The following is a 21,312-nucleotide window of genomic DNA, read 5'->3' on the forward strand; positions in this document are numbered from 1 at the left end:
ACCGCCCCCTTCCCCCCCACCCTCCCCTACAGGGCTACCTTTCCCTTGTCCCATGTTGCTCTTTCACCCCCTTGTTAGTCAAGAATCTTCCTAGCTCTGCCTTGAAAATACTCTCAGACTCCCGCTCCCACCGCCTTTTCAGGAAGAGAGTTCCAAAGACGCTCCACCCTCCGGAGAGAAAAAGTTCCCCTCGTCCCTGTCTCAAACGAGCCGAACCCTTCATCTTTACATCCAAATGATGTGGAGTTGAGAACGAGGTTTTGAGGCCATTCGGCCCAGCCTGTCCACGTTGGTGCTTTCCCTCCTCATCCCATTTGTCCCCCCTACGTTCCCACATCCCGACAACCTCCTCCGCCCTCAAACGCCAGTCTACGCGTTCCGAGATGTTGTCTTCCCTGCTCCAATAAGACCATAAGACATAGGAGCAGAAATTAGGCCATTCGGCCCATCGAGTCTGCTCCACCATTCAATCATGGCTGATAAGTTTCTCAGCCCCATTCTCCTGCCTTCTCCCCGTAACCTTTGATCTCCTTACCAATCGAGATCCTATCTATCTCGGTCTTAAATACACTCAATGACCTGGCCCCCACAGCCTTCTGTGGCAATGAATTCCATAGATTCACCACTCTCTGGCTAAAGAAGTTTCTCCTTATCTCTGTTCTAAAAGGTCTTCCCTTTACTCTGAGGCTGTGTCCTTGGGTCCTAGTCTCTCCTACTAATGGAAACATCTTCCCCACGTCCACTCTATCCTGGCCAAATATTGGCCGGGACGCCTGGGGGGAAATCCCCCCTTGCTCTTCTCCAAAATGGTACCACGGGATCTTTTACATCCACCTGAGTGGGGGCAGGTGGGGCTTCGGCTGACCGTCTCATCTCAAAGACGGCACCTGTGACGGCGCAGCACTCCCTCACTGGGGCACCAGCCTGGATTGTTGTGCTCAGCATCGCATCGCTGTTTGTGGGAGCTTGCTGTGCGCAAATTGGCTGCCGCATTTCCTACGTCACAAACAGGGCACTTCCAAAATACTTCACTAGCTGTAAAAACGCCTTGGGACTCTGGTGGTTTTGAAAGGCGCTATGTAAATTCAAGTTTTTCTTTTTGATACCAGTCTTGTAATTATCCGATATCAGCAGGCCATTCGGCCCCTTGAGTCTGTACTGCCCTTCAGATAGATCATGACTAATCTGTAGTTCAACACTGTTTCCCTACATTACACTTGAAAAATACCTCACGAGCTGTGAAGCACTTTGAGATGTGTAGTGGTAATGGAAGGCGCTATATAAATGAAGTCCGTTCTTTCCTTCCTGCCCTTGCTCTGTCCCCCTGCCCCTCGCTCTGTCCCCCCGCCCCTCGCTCTGTCCCCCCGCCCCTCGCTCTGTCCCTCCGCCCCTCGCTCTGTCCCTCCGCCCCTCGCTCTGTCCCTCCGGCCCTCGCTCTGTCCCTCCGGCCCTCGCTCTGTCCCTCCGGCCCTCGCTCTGTCCCTCCGGCCCTCGCTCTGTCCCTCCGGCCCTCGCTCTGTCCCTCCGGCCCTCGCTCTGTCCCTCCGGCCGTCGCTCTGTCCCTCCGGCCGTCGCTCTGTCCCTCCGGCCGTCGCTCCGGCCCTCGCTCCGGCCCTCGCTCCGTCGCTCCGGCCCTCGCTCCGTCCCCTCCGGCCCTCGCTCCGTCCCCTCCGGCCCTCGCTCCGTCCCCTCCGACCCTCGCTCCGTCCCCTCCGGCCCTCGCTCCGTCCCCTCCGGCCCTCGCTCCGTCCCCTCCGGCCCTCGCTCCGTCCCCTCCGGCCCTCGCTCCGTCCCCTCCGGCCCTCGCTCTTCCTTTCATTCCTGATTTTCTTTTATTTCCTCCTTATCAAAAGGCCCTTTGTCCAGTCCCTGAGATTTTTGGGTTGGGTTGTGAGTGAGACACCAGCGCAAAAAAAAAAAACCAGCCCAGAAACTTGTTCCCCTGCTTGGAGATGAGGTAATAACGAATTGTCAAGCCGGTTATTTTGAAGCTCTCCATTTCCCTTTTCATCGTTGAAAACTCCCTTGTTTACTTTCCTTTCCCCTGTTGCACAACGAGGGGGTTTCTGCTGGCTGCGCGGTGCTGGGCGGCGAGGCTGCAGCTCAGCAGGAAAGCCCCAGGCCTGGGCCCAGCTCCGCACTCTCAGGGGACCCGAGTCATTTCCCAAAGCAAAGCGGCCGCAGTTACAGCAGAGCCGGAGCAGGCCGTTCGGCCCCTCGATCCCTGCTTCCCCTTTCAGTAAGGTCACGGCTGCTGTCCACTTTCCCCCTCCGCATCCTCCTGGTTATTCTGTGTTGGGGGGGGGGATCGATCGAGTGGGGGTTGCCTGTCCTGCCCAGTATTCAGTGCCCACCCCCCCCACCCAAAGCAGAGGTTTGCATGTGGAACACACCAGCCGAGGACAGGACAGAGGCCTGCTCTTGTTCTAACCAAGCCCTTGGCACTGTCAGGCATCACAAGCACGCGGGCATCTCCGACGGCTGCTGCCCTTGTTAGTTGCCCTTGAGAAGGTGGCTTCTTGAGCTGCTGCAGTTCCTTTTGGTGTTTGGTACAGCTAAGTGTCTCACTCGGCCACTCCAGAGGGCAGTTAAGGGTCTGGAGTCATGTACAGGCCAGACCAGGTGAGGATTGCAGGCTTCCTACTCTATTTGGACCTAACGAACCAGTTGGGGTTTTACCAAAATTGTCACAAATTTACCATGACTGAATCCCCCACCATCAACATCCTGGGGGTTACCATTGACCAGAAACTGAACCAGACCAGCCATATAAATACTGTGGCTACAAGAGCAGATCAGAGGCAGGGAATCCTGCAGCGAGTAACTCACCTCCTGACTTCCCAAAGTCCGTCTGCCATCTACAAGGCACAAGTCTGGAGTGTGATGGAATACTCCCCACTTGCCTGGATGAGTGCAGCTCCCACAACACTCAAGAAGCTTGACACCGTCCAAGACAAAGCAGCCCCGCTTGATTGACACCACATCCACAAACATTCACTCCCTCCACCACCGACGCACAGTGGCAGCAGTGTGTGTACCATCTACAAGATACACTGCAGGAATTCAACAAGGCTCCTTCGACAGCACCTTCCAAACCCACGACCACTACCATCTAGAAGGACAAGGGCAGCAGAAAGATGGGGACACCACCACTTGCAAGTTCCCCTCCAAGCCCCACACCATCCTGACTTGGAAATATATCGGCCGTTCCTTCACTGTCGCTGGGTCAAAATCCTGGAACTCCCTCCCTAACAGCACTGTGGGTGTACCTACACCACATGGACTGCAGCGGTTCAAGAAGGCGGCTCATCACCACCTTCTCAAGGGGCAATTAGGGATGGGCAGTAAATGCTGGCCAGTGACGCCCACATCCTGTGAATGGATTTTTTAAAAAACTTTTACTCAGAACACCTATGTATTTCCAGATTTTTCTGAGAGATTAAATTCACATTCTGTTCTCTGGCAGGGTTTGACTTTGCTGTATGTTGGACTCTGAGCCTAGCTCTCTAGATTGCTGGCTCAGCTACATAACCGTGACATTGCCGTGGGCTAGATACTGAAGAACCGTTACAGGCTTGTGGGACCATCACCCACAATGGCCCATTGGGCAAACTGGGATGAGGGGAAGCAAAAGGCAACAACATAAGGGACAATAATAGGATTCCTGTCCCTTAGCCGCCAACTCCATGCATCTTTCTGGCCACGATCTGGAGCTGAGCCAAACTGCTCGAAAACAGGGGGTCATATTTGGCCCTGAGGTGAGTTTCCAATCGTCATAACGAAAACTACCTACCTCCGTAAGGCCGCCCGACTTTGCCCCTGCCTCAGCCCATCTGCTGCTGGAGGCGTCATCCATACCCCTTGTTATCTTCAACTTTGACCCTTCCAACGTGCTCCTACATTCTAACCCCCCCTGTAAACTGGAGGTCATCCAAAACTCCACTGCCCACGTCCTGACTCAGGCCAAATCCCTTTCACCCATGACCCCCCCAGCCGCCCGGCTGTGCGAGCTGGCCTTCGCTGGCTGTGGTCAAGCAACAACTCAGTGTTCAAATGTTCATTCTTTTTTCCAAATCCCTCCATGGCCTTAACCGCATCCCCTCCGGCCACACCCCCACCCTAACCGGCCACCCCCACCCCCCCCACACCCCCCGCCCCCACCGGCTCAGTCTCTGTAATCTTCTCCAGCCCCAAAACGAAATCTCTGCGCTCCTCCTAATTCCGGCCTCTTGAGCGTTCCCGATTTTAATCGCTCCGCCATTGGCGGCCGGGGCCTTCAGCTGCCTGGGCCCCAAGCTCTGGAATTCCCTCCCTCAACCTCTCTACCCCCGTCTCCTTTTTTATGAGATATTCATTAAAACCAACCCTTTTTTGCCCAAGCTTTTGGCCTCCTGTCTAATGTAACCTCGTGTGGCTCAAGGTCAGATTTGGTTTTATCCTGTGCAGTGGCCCCGGAGGTTTTGTTGCCTTAGGGAGGTTATGTAAAAGTTGTGATGATGGGAGTGTCGCTGCCTCGATTAGAGAAGGCAGTTTGTGTGTAATCACTTTATTGTTCTGCTTATCATTCTGCCTGACCTGTTTTTGACTGTTTGACCTTCATTTCGAGCTCTCCGTAATGGTTACACAAACATTCACTTTTTCCCCTCCCCCCTTCGTTCCTCTCATCTCCCCTCCCCCTCCATAATTCCTCCCCTCCCCCCCCCGTTCCTCCCCTACCCCAACCATTGCCCCCCTAACATTCCCCTGCCCAGCCCCTGCCATTCCTCCCCCCTCTCGCCGAGCCCCCACCATTCCTCCCCTCCCCCCCCCTCGCCAAGCCCCCACCATTCCTCCCCTCCCCACCCCCTCACCGAGCCCCCACCATTCCTCCCCTCCCCCCCTCACCGAGCCCCCACCATTCCTCCCCTCCCCCCCCTCGCCGAGCCCCCACCATTCCCCCCCTCCCCCCTCGCCGAGCCCCCACCATTCCTCCCCCCCCTCGCCGAGCCCCCACCATTCCCCCCTCCCCCCTCGCCGAGCCCCCACCATTCCCCCCTCCCCCCTCGCCGAGCCCCCACCATTCCCCCCCTCCCCGAGCCCCCACCATTCCCCCCCTCCCCCCTCGCCGAGCCCCCACCATTCCCCCACCCCTCGCCGAGCCCCCACCATTCCCCCCCTCCCCGAGCCCCCACCATTCCTCCCCTCCTCCTCCTCGCCGAGCCCCCACCATTCCTCCCCTCCCCCCCCTCACCGAGCCCCCACCATTCCTCCCCTCCCCCCTCACCGAGCCCCCACCATTCCCCCCTCCCCCCTCGCCGAGCCCCCACCATTCCCCCCTCCCCCCTCGCCGAGCCCCCACCATTCCCCCCTCCCCCCTCGCCGAGCCCCCACCATTCCCCCACCCCTCGCCGAGCCCCCACCATTCCTCCCCTCCTCCCCCTCGCCGAGCCCCCACCATTCCCCCACCCCTCGCCGAGCCCCCACCATTCCTCCCCTCCTCCCCCTCGCCGAGCCCCCACCATTCCCCCACCCCTCGCCGAGCCCCCACCATTCCCCCCCTCCCCGAGCCCCCACCATTCCTCCCCTCCTCCTCCTCGCCGAGCCCCCACCATTCCTCCCCTCCCCCCCCTCACCGAGCCCCCACCATTCCTCCCCTCCCCCCCCTCGCTGAGCCCCCACCATTCCTCCCCTCCCCCCTCGCCGAGCCCCCACCATTCCCCCCCTCCCCGAGCCCCCACCATTCCTCCCCTCCTCCCCCTCGCCGAGCCCCCACCATTCCCCCCCTCCCCGAGCCCCCACCATTCCTCCCCTCCTCCTCCTCGCCGAGCGCCCACCATTCCTCCCCTCCCCCCCCTCACCGAGCCCCCACCATTCCTCCCCTCCCCCCTCACCGAGCCCCCACCATTCCCCCCTCCCCCCTCGCCGAGCCCCCACCATTCCCCCCTCCCCCCTCGCCGAGCCCCCACCATTCCTCCCCTCCTCCCCCTCGCCGAGCCCCCACCATTCCCCCACCCCTCGCCGAGCCCCCACCATTCCTCCCCTCCTCCCCCTCGCCGAGCCCCCACCATTCCCCCACCCCTCGCCGAGCCCCCACCATTCCCCCCCTCCCCGAGCCCCCACCATTCCTCCCCTCCTCCTCCTCGCCGAGCCCCCACCATTCCTCCCCTCCCCCCCCTCACCGAGCCCCCACCATTCCTCCCCTCCCCCCCCTCACCGAGCCCCCACCATTCCTCCCCTCCCCCCTCACCGAGCCCCCACCATTCCCCCCCTCCCCCCTCGCCGAGCCCCCACCATTCCTCCCCCGCCTCGCTGAGCCCCCACCATTCCCCCCTCCCCCCTCGCCGAGCCCCCACCATTCCCCCCTCCCCCCTCGCCGAGCCCCCACCATTCCTCCCCCCCCTCGCTGAGCCCCCACCATTCCTCCCCTCCTCCCCCTCGCCGAGCCCCCACCATTCCTCCCCTCCCCCCCCTCACCGAGCCCCCACCATTCCTCCCCTCCCCCCCTCGCCAAGCCCCCACCATTCCTCCCCTCCCCCCCCTCACCGAGCCCCCACCATTCCTCCCCTCCCCCCCCTCACCGAGCCCCCACCATTCATCCCCCCCCTCCCCGCCCCCTCGCTGAGCCTCCTCCACATACCTGCGCTATTCACAATAGTTCACGTTCCCACAGAACAGCAGCCGCTCTGGAGCGGGTAGCAGTGGATCCTTTTCCATCCTGCTCCTCTGAGTCTTGACGGTTGTTTTAGAATTACAGATCGAGTTTAGCGGGGGTGGGTGGGGTGGGGGGGACAGTGTTCAGTTCCCTGAAACAGCTATCCAATTAAACACCCTCCCTGTCGCCCTGCAAATTTCTCCCCTTGAAGTGTTTATCCAATTCCCTTTTGAAAGTTACTATTCAATCTGCTTCCTCTGCCTGTCCAGGCAGCACGTTCCACAGCAACTCTCTGCATTAAAATCAAATTCCTCTGGTTCCTTTGCAAATCACCTTAACTCTTTGCCCTCTGGCTAGCGACAGTTCCAATGTTGATAGGTTTCCTCCCTATTTACTCTACTGAAACTCCCTATAATTTTGGTCACCTATTAAACCTCCTCTTAACCTTCTCTGCTCTAAGGAGAACAACCCTCGCTTCTCCAGACTCTCCACATCACTGAAGTCCCCCGACCCCTGGTAATATTCTGGTAAGTCTCCTCTGCACCCACTCCAAGGCCTCGGCCTCCATTCCTAAAATGTTTGCCCAAACGGTCGCTCGATAGTACAGAACTTGCACCTTGCTGGAAAGAGAGGCACGTTGCCAAAGCTTTTACGTCTTGCACTCATCGGGACAAATGCAAGAATACCAAATGTCAAATGATCACAGCAATTCATGCAGCGGGAGGAAAGGGTGCTGATTGGTTGGCAAGCCAACTCTGATTGGCTGAGGTGTTGCTGTGGAGAAAGTAACGGGGAACTATGGGTTCCCCCAGGCTCCCGGGTAATTCAAAAAAAAGGTGCAAGGCTTGAACATATTCCTTTTGTTTGCAGAGAATGGATCCCTGTGTATGAATGTATGTCACTTCTAGCAAGTGTAAATGAGCCACATTATGAACTCAACTGATTATTTTAAGCTGGTTGTTAGTGTAGCTATTGGCGCACTCAGGATTGTTCAGCAAGTGCTGCCCAATCGCAGGATCACATCTAACAGTAGACGCTTTGTTTGGGGGTTTTGCAAGCTGGTCGAGTATGGTCTGTACTCTGCCTTTTATGAGCAAGGAGGGGCACGCTGTTTGATTCAACCAACTAGCCGCTGGGACGAAGGGCCCTAGCACGGAACCAGCACTGAAATTTTTCTGTGGTGTTGCTCAATTATGTGGTTGACTTTGTGGGCTGATGGCAGCTTCTTGCGAGCGGATCTGACATAATTTCTCAATGTTTGTATAAAACACACACACACACTCCGGCGGATGGATAGTCAGCCTCGCCCTGATTAGTTTGGGTTTCCTTTGAAGTTGGGTTGGGTTCGCCGCAAGGTTATGGGCTCTTGCTCTGCTTTGGACTTGGCTGGTCTGGGGAAGTGCAGGAGTTCAACTTTACCTCAGCATCGCCAGCCTCTGGAAGGAAAAGACTTCAGACGTTGTTCCCCATAAGCAGAACAATAAAGTGATTACGCACAAACTGCCTTCTCTAATCGAGGCAACGACACCTCCCATCATCACAACTTTTACATAACATCCCCTAACGCAACCAAACCAAACTACACAGGATAAAACAAAATTTGACCAATCTCCGAAGAGCAGTAGAAGGAACTTGGATTTTTATAGCGCCTTTCAGGGCCATGGGACGTCCAATCCAAGCACAGCAAGATCCCAGTAACGATGATGATGTCGGTCCGAGGGGTAAATATTAACCGGGCCACTGGGGTGAAGCGAGCACCAATTTGCATTTATATAGCGCCCTTGATGTAGGGAAACACCCCTAACGCTAGGAGCACCATCAAACAAAGCTTGACGTTGAGCCGTGTAAGGAGATAGCCAAAAGCTTGGTCAAAGAGGTCGGTTTTTTTAAGCTCAACTTAAAAGGGAAGAGGTGGAGAACTGTAGGGAGGGAACCCCAGAGCTTAGGGCCCCCAGGCAGCTGAAGGCACGGCCGCCAATGGCGGGGGGCTTGGAAATCGGGGACGCGCAAGAGGGCAGAGTTGGAGGAACGCAGGGATCTCGAAGGGCTGTTGTGCTGGAGGAGGCTACAGAGATGGGGAGGAGCGATGGAGCCCCACACTGCGCCGCCCTGCCATTGTGAATCACGTGCATTCTGGCAGCACATGGCTTTGTTCCACCCTCTGGCGTTCACATAGTTTCTTGCCCTCCTTCCTTCGAGAGAAGCTGCTTTGCCTTCCGGCAGCCTTGGGCTTCGAGTGACCGACACCCTGCTCAGCGTGTGAGAATGGTTGAGGGAGGGTGAACTAAAAAGGGGCAGCGCCCCTTTAATGTGCACGGGGGGGGTGGGGGTGGGTGGAGGGGGATGGGGAGAGGGACTGCCCCCTGGAATGACCTTCAACTACATAAGCCCAGGGCCACATAACAACACCGACATCCCCCACTCAATGTGTCAGGACTGTACAGTAGCCAGAATATAAGCTTCTCGAAATTAAACCTTTGGAAAGAGTGAACTGCTTGAGATTTGCAACGTGGTTGGGCCTTGCCTTGTGTCACCTGTCACGTTGCTCTCGGTAAGTGGGGTAAAATGTCCATCTGGGCTGGTTGCCATGGCGACGCAGGCCCTGCTAAGAGCCTCCTGTCCCTATCGATCTTCAGGCTAAACGCGTTCATTGATTTTATTGAGTGCACTTTTTTTCTTTTTGCGCAGAGCCAGATGTTGAAGGCTTGGGTCCTGCCCGGCTGGGCCCGGGAGGTACTCCGCCAGTAGTCTGTCTGGTCTGGGCTGTGCGCGGGAGGACTAGGCCCCAGGGGCAAGGCCATGAAGCTCACCCGTGAAATCGCTCCCCCTGGAAGCATTTTCTACATTTTGCTAACCAGGGAAAAGAACTTCTGTTCATAAAGTGCCTCTTCATATCTGCAGGACAACCCAAAACCTCTTCAAATCGAGCTCATAAAACTATTTTCGTCGCGGGTTCGCTGTTGTCTCGTAGTTGAATAAACAGCTCAGGGTGTCAGCCAAAGTTCAGTGGATGATGCTTCCGCCTCTTGAGCCTGAAGATCATGTGCTCGAGACCCACTCCAAAAACCTGAGCACAGGCTGACGCTCCCAGTGGAATGCTGCACTGCCGGAGGTGCTGCCTTTGGAAGAGACAGGAAACCGAGGTCCCGTCCGCACCCCTCCCCGGGCGGATGTAAAAGATTCCACGGCCAACATTCGAAGAAGAGCAGGGAAGTTCTCCTCGGTGCCCTGGTCAATATTTATCCCCCCGATCACCCCCTAAACGAAACAGGCTCTCTGGGTGTAGTTATATCGGTCTTTGTGGGAGCTTGCTGTGCGCAAATTGGCTGCCGTGTTTACAGTGAGCACATTTCAAAAGTACTTCGCCGGCTGTATTGGGAAAGGCGCTATAAAGGCGCGCCATAAGGTCCCACCAAAAACCATGAGACAAATAACCAGTTAATGAGATAAATAATAAAACCATGAGAGAAATGACTAATTAATCCGTTGTATGATCTTGGTCAGGGCAAGAACGTTGGCCAGGACACTGAAGAGGCTGGAATTCGAGGAGTGCAGGGATTTCGGAGGGTTGTAGGATGGGAGGAGGTTACGTAGACAGTGAGGGCAGAGGCCGCGTGGATTTGAGGATTTTACAGTTGAGTTGTCAGCGGCCCGGCAGCTAAATCGTTGAACTGAACGGTTATAGCACGGAAGGGGGCCATTCAGCCCGTCAAGTCTGTGCTGGCCCCCTGAAGGAGGAATTCACCCTAGTGCCCCGGCTCGGCGAGCACAGAGGCGATGGGTGACATGGTTTTAGGATGCGTTAGAGCAGCAGAGTCCACAGAGACTTGGATCGTTTTTTGAGCGAGAGCAGAGGTTGTCTGCAGGTCGACTGAGTTCCTAGCGAACAGGCAGGGAGGCAAGTCCTCACTCAGTGTGACTGCCTTGTTGCATTCCGAATGTGAGAGAGAGATAGAGAGAGCCGGGGTGGGAGGGTGTGCCTTTGTCTGAGCTGCTGCCTGCACTCCGGCTCCCTAATTACATTTTGGAAGCTCCTCTCACTCATCAATCTCTGCGCAAGCAGCAAATTGTTAATGCTATCAGGCCTCACAGCTCGTGTGATCAATAGCTGTGCCCTTGTGGACGGTGGGGCTGGTTAGAAGATCCTGATTTCAGTCCAAGCGCATTCACCAGGAGTGGGTGCCTAGCGCCGAGGTGGGTAGGTGAGTGGGATATCATTGGCTCCGTAACTTTTTAAAAATGTACTTGCGTCTCCAAAGCGCCTGATCGTTGAACGTTACATCCACCAGCTGCTCTGGTTCGCCCGTGTCAGCCTGCATTTATATGGCACCTTTCGCATGATAACATGCTGTCCGGAGGCCATTATAACAAAACCAAAGAGCACCGATGTAAGGTAGTTGGCCAAAGATCCAGAGGGGGAGATGGGAGTTTGTTTTTTTCACGCACCAAGTTGTTGTGATCTAGAATGTGCCATGGCAGCTTTGCCACTCTCCTTGTGAAGCGACGTTACAATAATACAGCACAGAAGGAGGCCATTCGGCCCATGGTGGGCGTGCTGGCTCTGCAGACGAGCTAGCCAATGAGCCCCACTACCCCCACTACCCCCCGCCCCCCCCAGCTCTTTCCCTGGAGCTCCTGCAATTTCTTTTTCTCGCTTTTTAAAGCATTTATCCAATTCCCCCTTTCTTATTGAACCTGCTTCCACCGCCCTTTCAGGCAGCGCCTTCCAGATCACAACAATCTCTTGAGTTTAGTTTTAAAATTTCCTCATCTTCCCCCCCTGGTTCTTTTGCCAATGATCTTCAGTCTGCGTCCTCTAGGTTTTGCTGCGATGCTCATGTGAAGCATCTTGTGACTTTTTGACGGTGTTAAAATCGCGATATCAATGCAAGTTTCTTATGTGGAAGATACAAGTGCACCTGGTGCATAGGGACATCACCACCTGCAAGTTGCGTTTGAGCAGGCGATTTTCTAAGCGACTGTGACGATGCAGATCACACTCGGCTCACCGTGTCTGCGCTAGGCCTCTGAGGAAGCAGCTCACCTGGCGCCATGGGTCAGCATATGAACAAGGAACAGGAGTAGACCATTCAGCCCCTCGAGCCTGCTCCACCATTTAATAAGATCGGGGCTGATCTGATAGGAACCTGAAATCTGCATCCCACCTACCCCCCACTAACCCATCACCCCACTTTGCTGACCAAGAATCTATCCACCTCAGCTTTAAAAATATTCACAGACTCTACCTCCGCCATCTTTTCAGGAATAGAGTTCCAGAGACTCACGAGAAAATATTTCGTCTCATCTCTGTTTTAAATGAGCGACCCCTTATTTTTAATGCAGTGACCCCTCGTTCAGCGGGCACAAGGACGATGGATAATGGGGATTTCATTTCAATTTCATTTCCAATTGCCACAGTTTTGCTCGCTCATGTCACCTATCTGTTTGTAACATTAAACTTCCTAACAATGTTCATGTCATTGGCAAATTGGGATTTATTTTATTCTTTCACGGGATGTGGGCATCACTGGCAAGGCCAGCATTCGTTGCCCATCCCCAATTGCTCGGCCATTTCAGAGGGGCATTTAGGAGTCAACCACATTGCTGTGGGTCTGGAGTCACATGTAGGCCAGACTGGGTAAGGGGACAGCAGATTTCCTTCAAGGACATTAGTGAACCAGATTGGCTTTTACAACAACTGATGGATAGTTTCATGGTCACCATCACTGAGACTAGCTTTCAACTCCAGGTTTTATTAATTGAATTTAAAATCCTCCAGCTGGATTTGAACCCATGACCCCAGGCATTAGCCTGGGCCTCTGGATTACTAGTCTAGTGACATAACCACTACGCCACCATCTCCCAACAGGTGGTTTTCTACACCATTGCCTGCGTTGTTAATAGATAATTGAGATCCCTACACAGGAACCCATGAGGGCACCACTCATCTCGCATCCTGCCCATTAGAGTACCCACCCACTACCCCTGCCAGTCTCCTTCTGCTCGGTCGATAATTTGTCATCAGTTTCATGACCTTCGACCGTAGGGAACGGAAGCCAGGCCAGTAGAGCTGAAACAGGTCAAGGAAGGACACGTGAAGTTTTTAAAAATGCAGAAGGCAGTGACCCAGAAATTGGGTTGGTAAACACGTGTTCTTTGAGATTGGAATGGGGACTGGGGAAGCTCCCAAGCAGGCAAAAAGATAGGGAGGGAGATGCCCCACTTAGTTGAAGAGCCACATGGGAATACAGCAGAAGCTGAACAGCCACCGGAGGGGGGGGCAGTAGAGTCCCAGGAGACATGGGACAGGTTGGGGGGGGAAACCCTTTCCCAAGGAGAAAGGGAAGGAAACGTAACCCAAAGTGGGCACTACTGGTGGAGACCCCAAGAGGGGGAAATCCATGCAGAGTTATCCACTAGTAAATCAACACGCTCAAGTTTTCAACTCCAACAAACTCAGCAGTGTAGAGGCCAGGCCTAATACAGGAGAGGTGCACGAAGCAAGTCCAGACATTGTCTCAGGCCTTAAAATCAAGTTCTCCACTAACCTCCTATAAAGAGCCTCTTAATGAGGAATTTTATCCAATGCCTTCTGGAAGTCCATTTTAATAACCTTTAAGCCACTATTAGCACCTGCCTTAGTCTTTAACACTATCATTACCTCTCCCTTTGCCTTGTGTCCATGACATCTTTGTCAAATCTCTCCTGAGCTCCCACCTATCCCCTGACCTTCTACCTTGCTCCGGCCCCTCTTAACCAGGATAAAATCCCTCACATTTCTACCTCTCTTCAGCTCCGAAGAAGAGTCATCCCGGGCTCGAAACATTTAACTCTGTTTCTCTCTGCACCGATGCTGCCAGACCTGCTGAGTTTGGCCAGCATTTTTCTGTTTTAATGTCAGGTGACCAGCACCGGTAGTGTTTTGCTTTTACTTTTAACCGTAGGCATTCTGCTGACCGCTAGTTTAGTCACCTCTTCACACACACAAAAAAAATTCACTCAGGTTCGTCTAGCACGGTCTATCCTTTAAAGCTCCCCACTGGCTCTACCTTATCAGCAGAAAAAATTGTTCAAGGTGCCTTAGTCACACTGCCCTTAATCACAGATATGAGCAACTTCCTGCCACAGATATCGGTCTAACTGGTCTATACCTCCTTGGGCTCCCAGCCTCGCCTTAAACAGGCGAGTGACCGGCGTAGCTGGGGGAAGAGGTGGGGAGGGTGAGCGGGAAAGAGCAAAGCTGCAAAAAAAAAAGCAAAGTAAGGTTCTGGAGATGGAGACGGGGGCAGAGGGCAGATAAACACCCGCGTTGTGAGTTTGTCAAAAAGGCGCTTGCCACCTTGTCAGGAATTCTGTAAACAGCCCGGTCCGTGCCAGCGTCGGGCCAGGGACAGCCGGTTAATGATTCATACAGAGATCCATCTGGAGCAACACAGGGTAAAACCCTCCCCCTCCGCCCCCTTTGCCGTGCTGCTAATCTCTGGTTTCTGAGAAAGAGCCCCCAATCACAGGTAGCGATTGGACACAGAGGCGGCCCTGGGGGAATGAGACTGCTCAGCCGGGTCAAGCTTTGCGGTGAAGCGAGGGGTGTTTTGTGGAACTCGGAGTCGGTCCGAGGGAAAGGAGGGTGGGTGGTGGGGCTTTGGGTCGGTCTGAACCGGAGCCCAAGCCACTGACAGCCACAGGGGCGAGTGCAGAGCCAGGGTGCAGCTGGGTTCGTGTTTAGTGGGGACCCGAATACTGTTTCCACAACAACCTTGGTGTGCAGCGTTTGAAGCTTTGCGTTTGGTTTGGTTTGCGATCCTGTGGCTTTCGATTGTGTTTCAAGGTTAAATGATGAGGACAAGGCTACCTTAACCCAGCCTGAACTCCCTTGAATACTGATGATGTGGAGGTGACCTGATCGGAGTAATGAAACGTTCGAGGTTCCAGATTTAGATGAAAAGAGAGAACTTGCACTTGTGTAGCGCCTTTCATGACCCCAGGGCATACCGAAGTGCTGTACAGCCAACAGTGCCCTTTGTTGACATGTAGTCCCTATTGTAACGTAGTTAGGGTTGCCAACTGTGATTAAATGTGTTCCTGGAGGTTCCATCACATGACTCGCCCCCACGCTCCAGCCATTAGTCGGCCAACACGTCCATCCTTGTGACGTACGGCCTTCCTACGCCAATTGGAAAGCAAAAAGACCCATTACCCAATTGGATGATGCTTGACTGTCGGCCAAACAGCCTTTCTCCCCCCACCCCCATTTTCAATATTTTTATATCTGGTAAAGAGAAACGTTGAAAGAAAATGACCAAAAAATCTTTTTTAATGTCCCGATGATTTTTCTCCAGGGTGGCCCACGGCAGTGACCTGGAGATTGGTCTTCAATTCCTGGAGACTCCAGGCCAATCCCGGAGGGTTGGCAACCCTACATGTAGGAAATGCGGCACCCAATTTGTGCACAGCAAGCTCCCACAAACAGCAAAGCAAAAAATAACCAGATGATCCTGTTTGTTTTTTATGATTTTTTTTTTTTAAATTCATTCGTGGGATGTGTGCGTCACTGGCCGGGCCAGCATTTATTGCCCATCCCTAATTGCCCTGCTTCAGAGGGGCAGTTAAGAGTCGACCACATGGCTGTGGGTCTGGAGTCACACGGGTAAAGACGGCAGATTTCCCTCCCTAAAGGGGATGAGTGAACCAGGTGGGTTTTTATTAAAAGTCATCAGACTTTTAATTGCAGATTTTTATTGAATTCAAATGTTGAACCCGGGTCCCCAGACCATTTCCCTGGGCCTGTGGAATACCAGCCCAGTGACAATACCGCTGTGCCATTGCCTCCCTGAGGGATTAAAAATCGACCAGGACTCCGGGGGGGGGAACTCCCCTGTCGTCTTCGAAATAGCGGCTACGGGGATCTTTTACATTCGCCTGAGAGGGAAACTGCCCCTCCGACAGTGCAGCCCTCCCTCAGCACTGCACTGGGAACGTCGGCCTCGATTTTTGTGCTGAAGCCTCTGGCGTGGGCTTTGAAACCGTGACCCTCTGACGCAGATGCAGCAAAACGATTTCCTCCGGCGGAAGGAATTAAGAACGAGGGGGAACGTAATGTTTAAAATGGCAGCTATAGGGCCGATCGGGGCGAAATCAGGGAGCCCCACACACAAAGGTGGTGGTAATTTGGGATTCCCTCCCCTCAGAAGGCTGAGGATACCCCATGGGTCAACTGGAGCTATGGAAAGTGAGAGGGATCGATTTTTGTTGGGTTATGGAACAGAGGTGGGTAACTGGAGCAGTACAGATCAGTCATGATCTACTCAGGCAACAGGACAGGCCTGAAACAACAACAACTTATATAGCGCCTTTAGCATAATGAAACGTCCCAATGTGCTTCACAGGAGCGTTATTAAACGAAGCATGACGCTGAGGCACATTGGGTCAGGTGACCAAAAGCTTAGTCAAAGAGGTGGGTTTTAAGGAGCAGTCTTAAAGGAGGAAAACGAGGCAGGGAGTCGGAGAGGTTTAGGGAGGGAATTCCAGAGCTTGGGGCCCAGGTAACTGAAGGCCCGGCCGCCAATGGCGGAGCGATTAAAATCGGGGGCGGGGGGGGATGCTCTGCATGGACCAGTATTAGAGGAGCGCAGAGATCTCGGAGGGTTGTGGGGGCTGGAGGAGGTTACAGAGATAGGGAGGGAGCGAGGCCATGGAGGGATGTGAAAACAAGGGCGGGAGTTTTACAGTCAAGATGTGGCTTGACTTGGGAGCCGATGTCGGACAGCGAGGGGTGGAAGGGGAACAGGACTTGCTGCAAGACACGGGCAGCAGAGTTTTGACTGGCCTCTGGTTTACGGAGGGTAGAATGTGGAAGAGCAGCCAGGAGTGCGAGGGAAAGGCCCAATACTGCGGTCCCTGTGAGCAACATGGGCCGTTTCAGGTGGTCTTTGTACGTGTGGCTGTCATGGAGGGGATCGGGGCTGACTTCAGTGCAGCTTCTAGGCTTCCGCTGTGTTGAGGGGTTCATCACTGGGAGGTGGCGGCCAGTAAGGGGAGAGTTAGGGCTGGACCATCATTCACAGGAGGGCCTGGGATTAGGCCGTGGACAATGGGCCTGCGAATGCCAAGGGGGGATATACAGGGAAGGAAGGAAGGAGGGGGCGGGGGAGAAAGCAGCTGGATAATCACCCATTTAAACATAGTGATCTATCAATGCTTGAAGAAAGAGCTGCATTTATATAGCACCTTTCAGAACCCCAGGATGTCTCAAAGGGCATTGCAGCCAACGAAGCACTTTGTCAAGTGGGAGCCGCTATGTTTGAATTTCGGGGAACATGGCAGCCAGTTTGTGCACAGCAAGATCCCACAAACAGCAATGGGAAAGTGACCGTGATCATCTGTGTGTGTGTGTCCGTGTGTGACATTGATTGGGAAACGAATATTGGCCAGGACAATGGGGAGAACTCCGTCCCCTCTTCTTGGGAGCAGATGATGTCCGCCCGAATGGGCAGAAGAGATTAAGGTCCGGCCTGGTAAGGCAGGCACCTTTGACGGTGCGGCACTCCCTCGGTAACCGTGCTGGGAGCGTCGGCCTGGATTTTGTGCTCCAGCCTGCGCAGCGAGGTTTGAAACCTGGTAGCCTGTGAGTCACGGCCGGTGTTGGATGAGAGGCAGGCCCTTTCGCAAGGAGAGGCTTTTCAAGAAACAGCTGGATGATCGGATGAAGGGAGGATCTATGATTTGATAGGCCTACCTGTCTCTGACCTCCTCCGGCCCCACAACCCTCTGAGATCTCTCCACTCCTCAAATCCTGGCCTTGTGCGTATCCCCCCCCACTGATTTTCATCGCTCCGCCATTGGCAGCCGTGTTTTCAGCTGTCTAGGCCTCACACCCTGGGACTCCCTCCCTAGCCCTCTCCACCCCTCTTTCTGTTTTCTCCTTTAAGACTCTGCTTTTTTTTTATATAGATGTTCATTCACAGGATGTGGGCTTTGCTGGCTGGGCCTACCTCTTAAAGCCTGCCTCCTTGACCAAGCTTTTGACCTCTTATCCTATCTTATCTGCCTATGTGACTCGGTGTCAAACTTTGTTTGATAACGCGACTGTGAAGTCTGTTGGGAGGTTTTAGTCTATTAAAGGCGCTAAGTAAATGCAAGTTGTTGTTTGAGCTGGCGATGTCCTTCCTCGAGGGACAGGCGCTGTCGGTGGTTAAGAATCTAGCCGGCCACTGATTGTCTCCCCCACGGTTTCTGTCTCCTCAGCACTCGTCCCACATGGAGAACCGGTCGGAGAGAGGCTCCACCTGGTCGAGTCGGTCTCTGGGAGCACGCTGCCGAAATTCCATCGCCTCCTGCACCGACGAACAGCCTCACATTGGGAATTACCGGCTGCTCAGAACCATCGGCAAAGGAAACTTCGCCAAAGTCAAGCTGGCGCGGCACATCCTGACCAGCCGGGAGGTGAGGGCACCTGGGGCTCGTTCGCGGACCTGCTCCTGGGCTGGATGGCGTGGGAGGGAATCGGGTCTCTCTCTCTCCCTGTGTGTCTCTCTCTCTCTCTCTCCCTGTGTGTCTCTCTCTCTCTCTCTCTCCCTGTTCTCCCTCTCTCTCTCCCTCTCTCTCTCCCTCTCTCCCTCTCCCTCTCTCTCTCTCCCTCCCTCTCTCTCTCCCTCCCTCTTTCTCTCTCTCTCCCTGTCTCTCTGCCTGTCTCTCTCTCTCGCCCTGTCTCTCTCTCTCTGTGTGTGTGTCTCTCTCTCCCTGTCTCTCTCTCCCTGTCTCTCTCTCTCCCTGTCTCTCTCTCCCTGTCTCTCTCGCCCCGTCTCTCCCTCTCGCCCCGTCTCTCCCTCTCGCCCCGTCTCTCCCTCTCGCCCCGTCTCTCCCTCTCGCCCCGTCTCTCTCTCTCGCCCCGTCTCTCTCTCTCGCCCCGTCTCTCTCTCTCGCCCCGTCTCTCTCTCTCGCCCCGTCTCTCTCTCTCGCCCCGTCTCTCTCTCTCTGTGTGTGTGTCTCTCTCTCCCTGTCTCTCTCTCCCTGTCTCTCTCTCCCTGTCTCTCTCTCCCTGTCTCTCTCTCCCTGTCTCTCTCGCCCCGTCTCTCTCTCTCGCCCCGTCTCTCCCTCTCGCCCTGTCTCTCTCTCTCTGTGTGTGTGTGTCTCTCTCTCCCTGTCTCTCTCTCCCTGTCTCTCTCTCCCTGTCTCTCTCTCCCTGTCTCTCTCTCCCTGTCTCTCTCTCCCTGTCTCTCTCTCCCTGTCTCTCTCGCCCCGTCTCTCTCTCTCTGCCTGTCTCTCTCTCTCGCCCTGTCTCTCTCTCTCTGTGTGTGTGTCTCTCTCTCCCTGTCTCTCTCTCCCTGTCTCTCTCGCCCCGTCTCTCTCTCTCGCCCTGTCTCTCTCTCTCTGTGTGTGTGTCTCTCTCTCCCTGTCTCTCTCGCCCCGTCTCTCTCTCTCGCCCCGTCTCTCCCTCTCGCCCCGTCTCTCCCTCTCGCCCCGTCTCTCCCTCTCGCCCCGTCTCTCCCTCTCGCCCCGTCTCTCCCTCTCGCCCCGTCTCTCCCTCTCGCCCCGTCTCTCCCTCTCGCCCCGTCTCTCCCTCTCGCCCCGTCTCTCCCTCTCGCCCCGTCTCTCCCTCTCGCCCCGTCTCTCCCTCTCGCCCCGTCTCTCCCTCTCGCCCCGTCTCTCCCTCTCGCCCCGTCTCTCCCTCTCGCCCCGTCTCTCCCTCTCGCCCCGTCTCTCCCTCTCGCCCCGTCTCTCCCTCTCGCCCCGTCTCTCCCTCTCGCCCCGTCTCTCCCTCTCGCCCCGTCTCTCCCTCTCGCCCCGTCTCTCCCTCTCGCCCCGTCTCTCCCTCTCGCCCCGTCTCTCCCTCTCGCCCCGTCTCTCCCTCTCGCCCCGTCTCTCCCTCTCGCCCCGTCTCTCCCTCTCGCCCCGTCTCTCCCTCTCGCCCCGTCTCTCCCTCTCGCCCCGTCTCTCCCTCTCGCCCCGTCTCTCCCTCTCGCCCCGTCTCTCCCTCTCGCCCCGTCTCTCCCTCTCGCCCCGTCTCTCCCTCTCGCCCCGTCTCTCCCTCTCGCCCCGTCTCTCCCTCTCGCCCCGTCTCTCCCTCTCGCCCCGTCTCTCCCTCTCGCCCCGTCTCTCCCTCTCGCCCCGTCTCTCCCTCTCGCCCCGTCTCTCCCTCTCGCCCCGTCTCTCCCTCTCGCCCCGTCTCTCCCTCTCGCCCCGTCTCTCCCTCTCGCCCCGTCTCTCCCTCTCGCCCCGTCTCTCCCTCTCTCTCACCCTGTGTGTCTCTCTCTCTCTCCCTGTCTCCCTGTCTCTCCCTCGCTCTCTGCCCCTCTTTTTCTCTCTCTCTCTCCCTGTCTCTCTCTCCCTCCCTGTCTCCTCTCTCTCTCCCTGTCTCCTCTCTCTCTCCCTGTCTCTTCTCTCTCTCCCTGTCTCCTCTCTCTCACCCTGTGTGTGTCTCTCTCTCTCTCTCCCTGTCTCTCCCTCTCTCTCTCCCTCTCTCTCTCTCTCTCCCTCTCTCTCTCCCTGTCTCTCCCTCTCACCCTCTCTCTCTCCCTCTCCCTCCCTCTCTCTCTCTCTCTCTCCCTGTCTCTCTCTCTCTCCCAGTCTCTCTCTCTCCCTGTCTCTCCCTCTCACCCTCTCTCTCTCCCTCTCCCTCCCTCTCTCTCTCTCTCTCTCCCTGTCTCTCTCTCTCTCCCTGTCTCTCTCTCTCTCCCTGTCTCTCTCTCTCTCCCTGTCTCTCTCTCTCTCCCTGTCTCTCTCCCTATCTCTCTCTCTCGCCCTGTCTCTCTCTCTCGCCCTGTCTCTCTCTCTCGCCCTGTCTCTCTCTCTCGCCCTGTCTCTCTCTCTCGCCCTGTCTCTCTCTCTCGCCCTGTCTCTCTCTCTCTCGCCCTGTCTCTCTCTCTCGCCCTGTCTCTCTCTCTCTCGCCCTGTCTCTCTCTCTCGCCCTGTCTCTCTCTCTCGCCCCTGTCTCTCTCTCTCGCCCTGTCTCTCTCTCTCGCCCTGTCTCTCTCTCTCGCCCTGTCTCTCTCTCTCGCCCTGTCTCTCTCTCTCGCCCTGTCTCTCTCTCTCGCCCTGTCTCTCTCTCTCGCCCTGTCTCTCTCTCTCGCCCTGTCTCTCTCTCTCGCCCTGTCTCTCTCTCTCTCCCTGTCTCTCTCTCTCTCCCTGTCTCTCTCTCTCTCCCTGTCTCTCTCTCTCTCCCTGTCTCTCTCTCTCTCCCTGTCTCTCTCTCTCTCCCTGTCTCTCTCTCTCTCCCTGTCTCTCTCTCTCGCCCTGTCTCTCTCTCTCGCCCTGTCTCTCTCTCTCGCCCTGTCTCTCTCTCTCCCCGTCTCTCTCTCTCGCCCTGTCTCTCTCTCTCGCCCTGTCTCTCTCTCTCGCCCTGTCTCTCTCTCTCGCCCTGTCTCTCTCTCTCGCCCTGTCTCTCTCTCTCGCCCTGTCTCTCTCTCTCGCCCTGTCTCTCTCTCTCGCCCTGTCTCTCTCTCTCGCCCTGTCTCTCTCTCTCGCCCTGTCTCTCTCTCTCGCCCTGTCTCTCTCTCTCGCCCTGTCTCTCTCTCTCGCCCTGTCTCTCTCTCTCGCCCTGTCTCTCTCTCTCGCCCTGTCTCTCTCTCTCGCCCTGTCTCTCTCTCTCTGCCCTGTCTCTCTCTCTCGCCCTGTCTCTCTCTCTCGCCCTGTCTCTCTCTCTCGCCCTGTCTCTCTCTCTCGCCCTGTCTCTCTCTCTCGCC

The 21,312-nt window shown here is 55.8% G+C and overlaps 1 protein-coding gene across 1 annotated transcript in view; it reads left to right on the plus strand.

The window, feature by feature from the left end:
* Positions 1-21,312, plus strand: part of LOC144671298 (MAP/microtubule affinity-regulating kinase 4-like) — a 60,224-nt gene that overhangs the window by 30,984 nt on the left and 7,928 nt on the right. The window contains exon 2 of the mRNA XM_078533108.1: positions 17,876-18,073. Coding sequence (XP_078389234.1) covers positions 17,876-18,073 — 198 coding nt within the window. The remainder of the gene's footprint in view (positions 1-17,875; positions 18,074-21,312) is intronic.

Source organism: Cetorhinus maximus, chromosome 32 (assembly GCF_964194155.1).
Source record: "Cetorhinus maximus chromosome 32, sCetMax3.hap1.1, whole genome shotgun sequence".
In the NCBI taxonomy this organism is placed as follows: domain Eukaryota; kingdom Metazoa; phylum Chordata; class Chondrichthyes; order Lamniformes; family Cetorhinidae; genus Cetorhinus; species Cetorhinus maximus.